At 33.5% G+C, this 12,977-nt stretch overlaps 2 protein-coding genes across 2 annotated transcripts; both read left to right on the top strand.

Annotated features, from left to right (window-relative positions):
- Positions 1–997: 997 nt before the first annotated feature.
- On the top strand, positions 998–7,273 carry LOTGIDRAFT_161393 (hypothetical protein; the record flags this gene model as incomplete). Its single annotated transcript, XM_009056786.1, has 3 exons — positions 998–1,055; positions 2,515–2,658; positions 7,125–7,273. The coding sequence occupies 3 exons, from the start codon at positions 998–1,000 to the stop codon at positions 7,271–7,273; spliced, it is 351 nt and encodes a 116-aa protein (XP_009055034.1).
- A 2,437-nt stretch (positions 7,274–9,710) lies between these two features.
- On the top strand, positions 9,711–12,241 carry LOTGIDRAFT_232446 (hypothetical protein). Its single transcript, XM_009056785.1, has 3 exons — positions 9,711–10,153; positions 10,517–10,666; positions 11,381–12,241. Exons 1-3 carry the CDS (start codon positions 9,838–9,840, stop codon positions 11,530–11,532), a joined length of 618 nt encoding a protein of 205 aa, XP_009055033.1. The 5' UTR covers positions 9,711–9,837; the 3' UTR covers positions 11,533–12,241.
- Positions 12,242–12,977: the final 736 nt, after the last annotated feature.

Genomic DNA, 12,977 nt, shown 5'->3' with positions numbered 1-12,977 from the left:
GTCTGGAATAAATATAAACATGCTATTTAAGTGACTTTCACTTGATACACAAATTTTCATTGTTTTCCGTCCGTTTGTGTGGTCGTAGTTTTATTGCAATTTCATTTTAAAATTATTAGCATGGGATTTTAAGATAGTTCCTTATTTGCCAAAATTTCTATCGGATTAGGTGGATTCGCCCTCTTATTTGATCTGATAGGATTGGCTGCACCATACTGGCTGACAGGAACCAACTTTAATGGCTATCTTTTTCAAATTTGTAGTTCGAACTATTTTGGAAATTCTTGCTTTTCCATCAACAATGGTATGTCTTGTATTTTCTTTTTTAATTCTTCTTTGGAAAATCATCAAATACAAATGGAAAGAATTGAAATTGTGATTGATCTTGGACCATTAGTCTAAGACCATAATATTTGGACCCTATTTTGATAGAGATATGAGACTTGAGATGAGGGGTGCATCATCTTTTTTATAAAGATTTATGTGCGAGATTTGTGCTAAAATGGTGGCCAAATTGAACATTTACTTTGTTTCATTTTAAAGGGATTTTAAAGATAAAACCTCTACTTTTTATCCATATATGTATTAGTATTTTCATTTTCATTAATTAATATTTGAACCCATCTTTAAAGATATGAGGACAAAAAATTGTGAGCTTTCATACTTACTGATTAATCCTGAAATGAAAAAATCTGTGTTATCGGTCTCATCAAACTTTGACCAATGTTTCGTTCGGTTTTTTTATTTGGTTTTTATTTTCAATTTAGCCACAACTACATTTAAAATGAAAATGAAATAAAAACGGAACGTAAGTTTAGTCGAATTTCAATAAGACTGACCAATATAATATGGCAAGATCTCATCCTTATGTTTGCTGAAGGCTATAAAATCCTTATCAAAGATAGCTAGGTTTGACAACGAGCCTTCATAAAATTCAGTTGTGAGCACAGTAAACTAACTTATTGAGCAAAATTTCAGCTGACAAACTTATCGCAGAATGGCATCGGGTGTCCTCACTGGGTACATATCAAAATATACAGTTTCTATAGATACCGGTATAATAAAGACATATATCTTGGGTCAATATTGAATGACCATCACAAGAACATTTTATTGTCCTCTAAGTGCGATAAATCAATCCAACAAACTAGATACTAAACCTTTCCCTCTCTTTAACTTGAAATTTGTAACAAAATCGCCCCCCTTATAGATATACAGGTCTATAAATTTTTGTAAACATTAAACAGCCAAACATTTCCTTTCACTGAGTTCAAAATTTGTTACCATAACATTCAATTTTATACTATATATAGACATTTCACAATATGCAAAGTAAATCTGCATGATTATCCCTCTCTAGGACATCAGCAGAAATATGGTGTCACATTGCATATTCGGCTATAAACCAAAATATCTTCCTCTATTCCAGGTAATCAATATATTGGAAAACTTATTACATAAATCGTCATTAATTACGGTGGCTCACATATACGGTGGCTCACATACGACATTTTCCACTTTTTATTGTGAATTAAAAACATTAATTTTCACCCAGGTGATAATTATTTTCACCTAGGTGAAAATTAGGCAATAGTTTCTGTAATTTTGAATTAAAAACTTTAATTTTCACCTTGGTGATAATTATTTTCACCTAGGTCAAAATTAGGTGATAATTCCTGTAATTTTTAATTAAAGACTTTAATTTTCACCAAGGGGATAATTGAAGAATTTTTAATTAAATACATTTTTTACAAGATTCGTTGTATTATCACCTAGGTGGAAATTATTTTAAGGTATAATTTACCTTTTTGATAATGTAAACTTTTTTATTACTAAAGAGCGGAATGACCCTTTAGGTTGCATCCATCAGCTTAAATTAACTGTTAACAATGAACTACTGTTGATCATTACGTTTCAGCTATTTGTGTTATCACAAATTGAGCGATACACATCGGCGTTTCTTTTATGAAAATAATTCGATGAGTAAAAACTCATTAAAAATGCAATAACTATATTGAATATATAAACTCTTTATATTGACAAACATGAGAAGTCGATAGCTCAATAATCTGAATTGTATTCATTTGGTGCATTCTAGCACAAAAAACGTATAAAAATCATATTTTTCTTAGGGGGAGGGGTGGTGTGCCAATGCGACTACTAAATACCTCTACTAGTCAGGCAGTTATAATCTCTCGCTTACCTGAAGGTCCAGGGTTCAATCCCGACATAGGTCGAGATAATACCTTCGGATTTTTATACCCTGTTTCCCCTTGTCAGTGATGCAGGTAAGAGGGACTGACATGGAAAAAGCATCTTTTCGTTTGGATGGGACAATAAACCCAGGCCCGTGTGCTACAGGCTGTGTACGTTAAAGATCCTTCGACAGTTAGAAATCGAAAAAGAGCCGGCTAGTGCCTCTGTCTTGCCGAACCATGCCTTTTAATGGTCACCTAGACTTCCACACGACCAAGATAGATAGTGCTATTTAGCCGATTGCGATTTCCATTTCAGCAACATCCGACTTGGCGGCTGCTCAAGCTATGAGTGTAATCGGGTTTCTGGTTGGAATTTCGGCTGTTGTTTTGATTGTGCTGTTTGTGGTGATGAATAAACCTGTTTTAAGATTAGTCGGTTTAATTGCCAGCTTCGTAGCAGGTAAGTTAACACATCATTTGTATCGATGGATCACTCTAAAATTAGAGGTTGGTGTCCGAAGCATCACCAATAAACACCGTTCATTCATTCAATCATTCAGCGCCAATTTCTGCGAACTGCAGGTAAGCCAAAAAGGTGTCTTACGCCACCATAAAGAAATTATGATTAAGATATAAGATGGATAAAACTGAGTCTCTGTGATATTTGCAATCAATAAATCAATAAAATCAATATGACTCAACCTGACGTACTCACAAGCACTTCACAATGTCAAGCTATACTATTACGAACTGCGTCTAATATTTTGACTGCTAGTGTAGGCCTACAATCCAACAAAATCTCTGCTACAAACTATCGTGATACAAAAAAATATTTTGTACTCAAGTTCGTTATATTTCTCAAGACAAAGTTGGCATTTAACCATTATAATGTGTGACACGCATAGCGACCAGTGATCGACTTGATATTCGCGTGTCCGCAGAACAAGACGTGCTATAGATAGTTTAGATTTGAAAGGATTCTCTCCAAAAAAAATTCGAAAATTGAATTGATTTGGTGCATTCTGACACATATCTTGAGGCAACAACGTATAAATATCATATTTATTAATTTGTTAAAAATAAAGTGGAGGTACAATTGGAGGTGCAAACTAGTACCCCCACTAGTGTCGCCACTGAACTTGAATTGTGCAGTCTCTGATTTCCCTGGTGACCATTTTTGGAATCTTAATCTAATCTAATCACGCGCATTTTCACAATATCAGACCATTAGGAACTTCGTCTTATAACTTAACATTTCTTGTATCACGAAATGAAGCAATTTGATTGAATTGTATGCCAGCGAATACAGCAAATCAGAGCCCTCGACAGAAATACTGTAAACACTATAGCTCATTGCTCACAAGTTTTCTGTCGAGACCTCTCATTGGCTGTATGCGCTAGCGTACAATCCATTCAAATCCCTGCACTTACAAACTTTTGTGACTTGCAAAAGATGGCTATTACTGTCAAGGTACATGCATGTATATGAAGACGTTCGTGAAGATGAGGTTCACGAACCTATTTGATGTCTAAACTTAATACAGGGTATAAATTTAAAGGATTGTTCAAAAAAGATTAAAGTATGGAGCGAGCAGATTCAAAATAACTAATAGGTCAAACATAGCACACCCATGCATACAATACAAATCTTACGTTCAAAAATTCATGTCGTAAAGCTGTAATTTAACACTTAAATTGTTCATGATTTTATATCTTTTTTTTCTTTTTTGACAGGGGCACCTTGAATTTGTGAATTATTTGAATTGATCTTTGTACAAATAGGTAACTAAAGGGATAATAGAGAAGGGACGATACGCTGAAACTATTTTTTACTTATGGTCTGAAGCTTATCTTTTGAATATTTTTATATTATTTTTAGCTGCTTGATTCAAAATTGAATAATTTCTCGCTAATAGTATACATTATTTAGACAATTTTAAAATTTTCCTTATAGGGATTGACAAGAAATTTTCTAAACTTGTTTTGCGTATGGGGAACATTGATAGTATTGATTTGCACGATTCGAATTTTTGGTCAGACGTCTGTAGGCCTTGCATTCTTACTAAAACTTGTAGAAGCATTTGCAAACTGATAGAAACGACAGACATCTGACAAAAATTTGAATGATGCAAATAGAAGAAATAAATGGCCCCGTACACATAAATAAAAAGCTCGAACACCACTTTAAAACTCCCATTAATGTGGATATTAGGCCTATTGATGTCATATTACCTGGAATACGATCAACAAGGATTGTCTTGGTTTGAAAGCTTGACCTATAAACATGTATTGCGTTTTTTATTTTTTTTTTTTTTTGCATTTTTATCGATTGAGACTCTGAATAAGACACGCCTTGAAATAATTCTATTGGCAGACAATATGTTCCCGCCAATTTTTTTTCAACATACAGCACGATGTTCCTTAACAACCAAACAATGCTGTTGCGCTTGTTTACAGCATTAAATAGTTTCAAGAGGTTAGAATTGTAAATTCCTTGACATTGTCCGAAACGTACTGACTATTCTAAACACTTGTTTGTGATAATTCTTGATAAGCCAACGACTGGCGACTTTGATTTCTGAAATTCATTTCCTTTGTTAATTTAATAATATTTAAAGAAAATTAACGAAACCATTATCTATGCTTTAAAATGTTTATTTTTACATAACAATTTTCCTTGTTATGTTTTATGATAATAAACAACTATCAGGTTCTGGATAAGATTGTTTCAGACCACAAGAAAATTATGAATGGTTTCTAAGAAATTCTCGGCAAAACTTGTTTTAATGGCTTCCAAGAAATTTGCCGCAAATAAGGAGCTTTATTGAACAAATAGGATTTTTCCCAGAAACATTGCCAAATAAGGATGTGTTCTAGATAACTGGTTAAGTCATGAATTTACGTGAGTGTTCAGGTTTTTTCTTGTAATTGTCAAGTTTACACTCGCAGATAGCGTCAGTAGGGCTTACATTAGATATGTTTAAAAAATACACGTATATCACTTTCTTTCTACATTTCTGCAATTAAGCTTAAAAAAATATATATCAATTTATCACAATAACAATATTTCAATATTCTTAGATATAAAAAATACGTAAATTATTATAATAATTAATAAACCTGTTACCCTTGTAAATTAATATTTTATGCAACATGTAAATTACTAATGTCCAGTGTAGAATACAATATACTTAATTGCTTAATACACTTTTCAAGTCAGGATTTTTCATAAAGAATCAAAGCTATTTTCATAATATTTTGACCTCATATTTTTAGGGATATTAGACATATTTTCCTTTAATTACAGCTTCATAGGTCGAACAATTTTGGACTTATAGCGTTTTTTTAAAAAATCCGTCTGCATTCCTTTTTTCCATGATTAGATATTGCCTGTCCTGTTTGTTCATTTTATATTTTGTTCCATTTCCCCCAGCTTATCTCCATTGTAAATTTTGTCAGCTAGATAAACCACCTAGCAATCCATTTGATTGCAATCAGGAGTTTGGGTTGGTCTTTCATCTGTTGTATTGTCGTCCTCTTTTGGTATTTGTTCAATGAAAGAGGAGAAAATTACTTTAGGCATTATATTTTTGAATAAGGAATTTAAGAAGGCTGGTTTTTCCACATGATTCAACCTATAAAGCTGTAATTTGGCTAAAAGGTGTCTGGTATCCATATAAATATTAGGTTTAATAATTATGATCGTAGCTTTGATTCTATATAAAAAATCCTTAAATGAAAATTGTTATCGTGTTTTTTGGTCCACCCGATATACATATATACAAATTACAATAAAAATTAACAATTAATAATTAAAAATATTATAGATAACAAGGGCTACAACCTGAATCCAATAATTTAACTTATTATTAGTTTATTCATTCCGTTACATTTATACGAAAAGTTATTTGGTGTCGTTTAAAATGAAAAAAAAATGACTAAATAATGTTATTCATACTAAGCTTAATAGGCCTACTTGTATTTCATTTCTAGGAAAGTCATGCATATATGTTATTTTCCTATAATACAAACAACTGATAGGCTGAATAAATTATAGTTAAAAAGGAGGTTATACTATTGGGAAAAATAGACGCATTCTCATTCACGCTTATTGTGTAACTAGTGGCGGATCTTCATCTCTTAACGATAAAGGTCGGGTGTTGTTGACGATGGTAAAGCAGGACCAGAAATAACAAGTGGCATTAAATGGAAGACTTACTCAGTGATCCCTGACCTCTCTAAATATTATGTAAAAGGGGTTATAAAGAGGTTTAACAGAAGCGAAGTGAACCATTCCAGAGTCAGACGTTTGTACTTCTTGCAATTCCACTTAAATTCCACTTAGAATTAGACTCTTAAAATATGCGTTTATGACATCAAAGTCGTTATGAAAATTGGAATGGTGTAAATTGATGATACAGTGTCCCCGATATACACAAATAGTTACAATCCTTTTGACATTCCAGTTTCTTACTGAAAAGTTTTCAAATTTAGTAAACAGCTAGGTAGAATAGCACCCCCGAGAATGACGGGTTGTATTAAAGGGAGATAACTCCAATTTAGTAAACAAGGTTTGATATAGAATTCAGACAACAAATCATTGTAGATTAAACTCAACTAAAATGATAACCCAGTTAGTATAGTGCATGAGTCCAGGGCAATTAGTTTGATTATCACATTATAAATTATTAATTACAAACTTCATCTTCATTTCATCCACATCCTCGTCCACGTTCTCGTCATATTTCCATTTTCCCTTTCTCATCATTAGTAATTTAAATATAGAAATATTACAACAGAACTTAAGTTACTTAACATATTTTCTGTTTTGGTGTTTCTATATTTCTCTACAATTGATGTATTGAGTATTATTTTAACAGTGAAAATATTGTATTGTAATTTAAATATATATTCATTTCATTTCAGCTGGTTTCATTTTGATCGGTGTGATAGTTGTTGGAGATTTTAATAATGGTTTTTATGATGTGGGATGGGCCATGATAATGGCGATTCTAGGTGGCTTGCTGTATGTTGGAACTGGGATCGTTCTAGTTGTAGACTTGGTGAAGAAATAAAGAATGAAGCATCTATGTAGTGTTGTTTTAAGAGGGATAAAGTGATATAGTTCAGGGCCGTAACTAGGTTTCATAGGCGTAAGAGCCAAATGTCTGTTGGAGGAGGGGTTGGCAGGCTGGTATGCCCGAAATTTTCCCAGTAAATTTACGTGTAGTTTTCTTTGTTTTCGGGTTGTTGGCTAATATTTTTTCGGACGCTGCCCGAATAGATCATAGTTTTTTTCAGAGAGGGGGGTGGGTGGTTCGTTTCCTTTTCAAACATTTGACTTATAAAGTCGAGGAAGAGATTCATAATGGCTGTGAACTACGTTCGTGCATGTTATTTCTAAGAACCATACGTAGTTTTGTATGTATTCTAAGTTGATAAATTAGATTGTAAACGAATTGACATTGATATTGATATTCCTACTGAAAAGTATTACGGTAAACTGAAATTGAGTGAAGACTATATTCCTTTCAACTCGAGACACTTTCCTTTCTCTGTGTCTTTATACTGCCATATGATAATATATTCAATGATTTGCAAATTGCAAGACGTTTCGACAATGATACTCTAAATTTCAAAAGATGCCTCAATCGAAACACCGAAATTCATAAGTATAATTGTCGAAACGTCGTAAGTTATTGTCATTGAATGAGTGTAGTCTCCACAGCCATCTGTTTCTATCAATAGTCGACTCTCTCTTGCAAAGATGTATGCTATAGAGCCAAACCTCAACTCCAGTATCAGCACTACACTGATGAGGCCCAGGAGGCCTGTTTGCAGTTAAATATGCTCCCTGGCTCTTACCTTGATGTGTACTCTATCTGGAGTGTACCATTGTCGTTAGCCTGTATGCGTAACTCACTAGCTTGATAGTTTGAGCACTCTGGCATGGTACGATGATACCACATAATATGCGGGATCATCTGAGGTGGCTATATAGTCAAACCTCAACCCCAGTATCAGCACTGCACCGATGGGGCCCAGAAGGCCGAAACAGTCCTGTTTGCAGTATCGGATTTCAGTTAAACCAAATATCGCAATTTTTTATCGGCAGAAATTCTTTATAATCCCAAGCTCTAATTGGAATTCCAAGTGTCGTCTGCTAGAATATATGCCAGTGAACAAAGTCACAAGGATTCCATGTCAGCAGAAAAATTCTATGGAACACGATGTGGATCATATTCTTATATTGTTTCAATGAATTTTAGCAATAAATCACTCTTACGTTTTACTTAACTTATTTCGTCAGTCACTATTTTTTTTAAATTATTTTTCTTTGAAGGAATTGTCATTAGTTATAGTTTTATAATACGTATGCATCATCTTGGCCTATTCAGAAATATTAAAACAAAACCTAAAATATGTTGTAACGACTTTCACCATGTGCAATCTTAAGACAATTGGCTTATTTCAGCCTGCGTCCCTACTGTCTCAGCGTTGGACATGTAGAACATATTCTCGAAACTACATTCAGAGGCAAGATCGGAACTTTTGTTGAAAGACGTGTACTTAGGTGCATTAATGATGGAAAGCTTTCCAGTTAAACACAGGTTACATCGTTTGGTTTTAGTATACGCCCACATCATTATGTCGTCGTATATTGTGGTCGTCGTTCACTTGAGACCACACTAGAGACTACAGTTTTCATCCGATTTAAATGAAATTTGGTGTGATCATTAATATGGATGAGATCTTGGACACGTTCTGACAATCTTCGATGAACGTTTTCTGAGTTATTGGCCTTGACTTAGAAAAAACACGTCAAAATTTGTTTGACAGTTTTCATCTGATTTGAATGAAATTTGGTGTGATCATTTATAATGATGAGATCTTGGACAAGTTCGAATTTGGCTATTTCTAGATAAGCGGTTTTTGAGTATATTATATTTTTACTTGGAATTAACCATTTAGTGGATAGATAAGAGTGAGCAAGTTTCTAGCTAGGAAACGATTGTCAACAGTAACTATAGCTAGAAGATAACAACCGTTGCCAATAACTAAACCATATTCACAATATCAAGCTATTACTTATGGATGACGTAATAGTAGGCTAAGAGTCAAAAGTGGCTTTTAGAGACTGTGTTACCGGTAAGAGTCAAAAATAGTTGTCATACACTAGGTAGCGTTCTGCAACATATCACGGAAATGAATTGCCGTTTATATTTACCGGAAAATGAAATGAAATGAAAGGAGTTTTACGTCCTACTATTGAAGTGCTATGTCATTATTGTCCAATCTGCTAATTTAAATATTAGAGGCTGGTCGGTCAGGACTACAAGTCTTTGTAATATAAGTCAATGAAAACAAAAACTTCGTAAGATATGTGTTCAAACTGATAATAAAATGTATCATTAGATAACCAATAGTCAATAGTGTCAGAATTATCTCTGAAAGTATCTAAATTTAAGGACTATATTTTGGTCGTAATAGCCTATTACTTTCACTTGACAAATCGCTGCTAAATACCGGAAATATAGAGTCTCTTACCATTCATTACCGAGTCAGATTCAGCTAACGGAAACTATCGAGTATTGCCGAATGTGGCTGTATATACTGATTTAGATTTAACACGAGGGGCATGAATATATACTTCTCAATTCAAGTCTGTTTCAATGACTTTTGTCGACTGGTTATAATTATAAATTATTTTTTGCACTGTTATTTTTTTACCGCGAGTAGAACCAGACGCTCCAGTTTTATCAACAGTAGCTTAGTCTTGTGTATCACAATGAGAGGTTTGGATACTTCTATGTTTATGATAGGCGCACTGGCATTTGGAATAATCGCCTTCGGATTTGATTTAGTTGGGATTTCTTTGCCGGGTTGGGTACAATCCAGATATTTATGGAAATCTTGCTCTGCAGGTGGTTGTACCTTCATCTCATTTAAGGATTGTAAGTACATATATATCAATATATTTATTGGTTTAAATATAGATTTGTTTCCTCATAAGCCGAATTTTTTCTATGGTTACTACAATTTTGTATTACCGGAAAATTACAGGATGATAGTCCAACTATTAACAAAATCCTAAATTACAAAAGGAATTACCACAAACCTCCCAACCATGCCCCATTTTGGAAAGTTTTTTCTTTAAACATCTTATTTTGTTACCTTATCTCAAAGACAATTTTCAGAATGGTACGATTAACCCAATTATATAGGTGAAGAATGGTAAGACGTTAAACGGAAATGGAACGAAATGATGTTTAACGTTAGGGTTATGAATTACTGAGTATGTTTTCATTTATTTTCAGTGCCATCTGACATCAAGGCTGGTCTGGCCTTTAATGTTCTGGGATTTCTGGCAGGCGGTGCCGCTGTGTTGGTGATAATTCTCTATATTTTCTGTCTAAGAAATAACAATATAGTTCGAGTTGTCGGTATGATTACAGCCTTTGTCGCAGGTAGTTAGTTGGGTTTTTTTATTTGTTTTTTATTTGTTTTTTTTTTTTTTTTTGTTAAGTAAAATCATTTTCCACCACCTTCCTTCTGAATTTTATGTAAGTTGAGAACTACGGTGGTTCACATACGACATATTTCACTTTTAATTTTGAATTGAAACAAGGTGAACATTAATTTTGAATTAAAACCTTGGTGAAAATAATTATCACCCAGGTGAAAATTAAAGTTTTTAATTCATAAGTGAAATTTGTTATATGTGAGAACAGAGTATATTTTAAACTAGACATTCCATAAGAATTTTTTTAGAGATTACATAATCTAAAATTTGATTTTAAAGATTGGAAAATAACAGAATAAAGTCGCCCAAGCTCATTTTAAGTTAGTCCGAAACACTTAGCTCTATTTCAGCATTTGATCGCAAGGCAGTTGATAGTTGTTGAATATGATCAGAAAAACTTGGACCTGTTTGTAGGGTATTTTCCTCTAATCCACCAAACTCTGATATATTCGGAAAGATGGATATTTTTGTAGTTCAATACTCTTCCACTACGTCATTTAACGTCTGCGATTCCATAAAACCTTGTTTTTGACAAAACTAATCTAACGTGATACTGACAAAACCCGAATAGGTAAGATGCGCATAGTTTTGTGCGTATCGGAAGACGATGAACTATGAAAAGAATATCATTACCATTTTAAAACTTGAAATTTTTCAGCTGGCTTAATTATGGTTGGTGTTATCATAATTGGAACCTCTGATGAGGTAAAAAGAGGAGCCAAGGTCGGTACGCCTATGATTTTAGCTATCATCGGAGCAGTATGTTATATAGTCACAGGAGTCTTGGTGGCCCTTCATTACGAACGTTAATTACAACTTTCTGGAAATAGAGAACTGTTTTCGTTTTCTAGCCGTTTAAACGCTTCGTGGCGTAAGTTATATTTTGTACTGGTTTAACGTCATTTGTCTACATTTATAATATATTAACGTTATAACGTGACGTAGTGTATAGTGTATAGGGGTTGAGATATCTGAAATATAGGCCTAGAAGTTTCTCTGATCCATCTTAATAGGTCGCTAGTTTTTGAGAATTGTTATATTTATCTGAGTCATATATGGGACAAAAAATCCTGGATGTTCTTGCTAAAGAAATCAATGCATGACGTTTAATGCATAAAGTCTGAATTGAACTGATCTACTTCTTTCCATTCAATAAATTCAATACATAAACTACACCAGTAATAGGCCTTCTTTTATTCTTTGTGAATAAAAGAGTATTTTATTCACAAAGAGAAACTTGTCATACATGCACGCCTGTAAACTATACTTTGGAGAATTCAAATCCCCCATTTTTCAACTCACTATTCAAAACTTATATATTGTTATTCAAATTAATTTTTTTTTATCAAATCACGCTTATGAATAGTTGACTTGCAAAAGGCTTGTTTTGTAAGCTTGACCTTTATTTTGTGTTTTGTGAACTTTTATTGAATGATATTCTGAAATAATATTCCTTAGCAACAAAACAATGCAGATTCCAAATCGCTATTAAACATTGTAATTACAATATGTAAATTCCAAATCGCTATTAAACATTGTAATTGTAAAGTATGCAAGCCCCCACCCCCTGAAAATTAGATGACTTGAATGACTTGATGAGTCGCTATGGTTGAGCCCCTTTAAAAAATGTTGACACCCCTGAGACTCCGGGCTATAGCTATATGGGCCTGTCATCGTGCACTGTACTCGTTGCCTGTTTTTATTTACTCCATAAGGAGTAGACAAATGGGACGTTTCCATTTCACTGTATAATTCAGGTGCAGAAAAGTTGGATATAAATTATGTGATCTTTATTTTATAAATCATTTCAAAGAAAGTCAATATGAAAAGTTAGATCAAAGGGCCTAATACGTTAAGTCACAAAGGGCTGGAAGCCGGATGTATTTACAGACCTATGCCAATCATATCATGTCAAAGCGAAAAAATCAAAAGGTAGACGTGAACTAGGTTTCATTCAGGATATTAATCAGACGTAAAATTAAATCATTAGCCATTCTGGATCATTCAGGGATAACTAAATCAATAAGATAAATTAGACATATGTTATGAGTCCAATAGCCATCCTGGATGATTCAGGATGGAAAGAAATAAAAAAGCCGGTTGTCCATGGATTTTTTTTAGCCGAGTACTGAACCCGCCAAGGTAGCATCCCGTAATCCCTCCAGCCAAAATTTCTATCACCTCATACAACATGGAGTTGTCTCACTTCCTAAGTCCCATTAGGTGAACACTATGTATTCAAATTGTATCCATCA

Source organism: Lottia gigantea (genome assembly GCF_000327385.1).
Source record: "Lottia gigantea unplaced genomic scaffold LOTGIsca_29, whole genome shotgun sequence".
Lineage (NCBI taxonomy): Eukaryota > Metazoa > Mollusca > Gastropoda > Lottiidae > Lottia > Lottia gigantea.
This window is presented reverse-complemented; position numbering and strand designations above follow the sequence as displayed.

Excerpts from the sequence above, each read along its gene's own strand:
- LOTGIDRAFT_232446 (XM_009056785.1), top strand. The coding sequence starts at position 9,838 with ATGAATATATACTTCTCAATTCAAGTCTGTTTCAATGACTTTTGTCGA. Across the intron at positions 10,154-10,516 it reads CTTCATCTCATTTAAGGATT|TGCCATCTGACATCAAGGCT; the intron begins GTAAGTACATAT and ends ATTTATTTTCAG. Across the intron at positions 10,667-11,380 it reads GATTACAGCCTTTGTCGCAG|CTGGCTTAATTATGGTTGGT; the intron begins GTAGTTAGTTGG and ends GAAATTTTTCAG.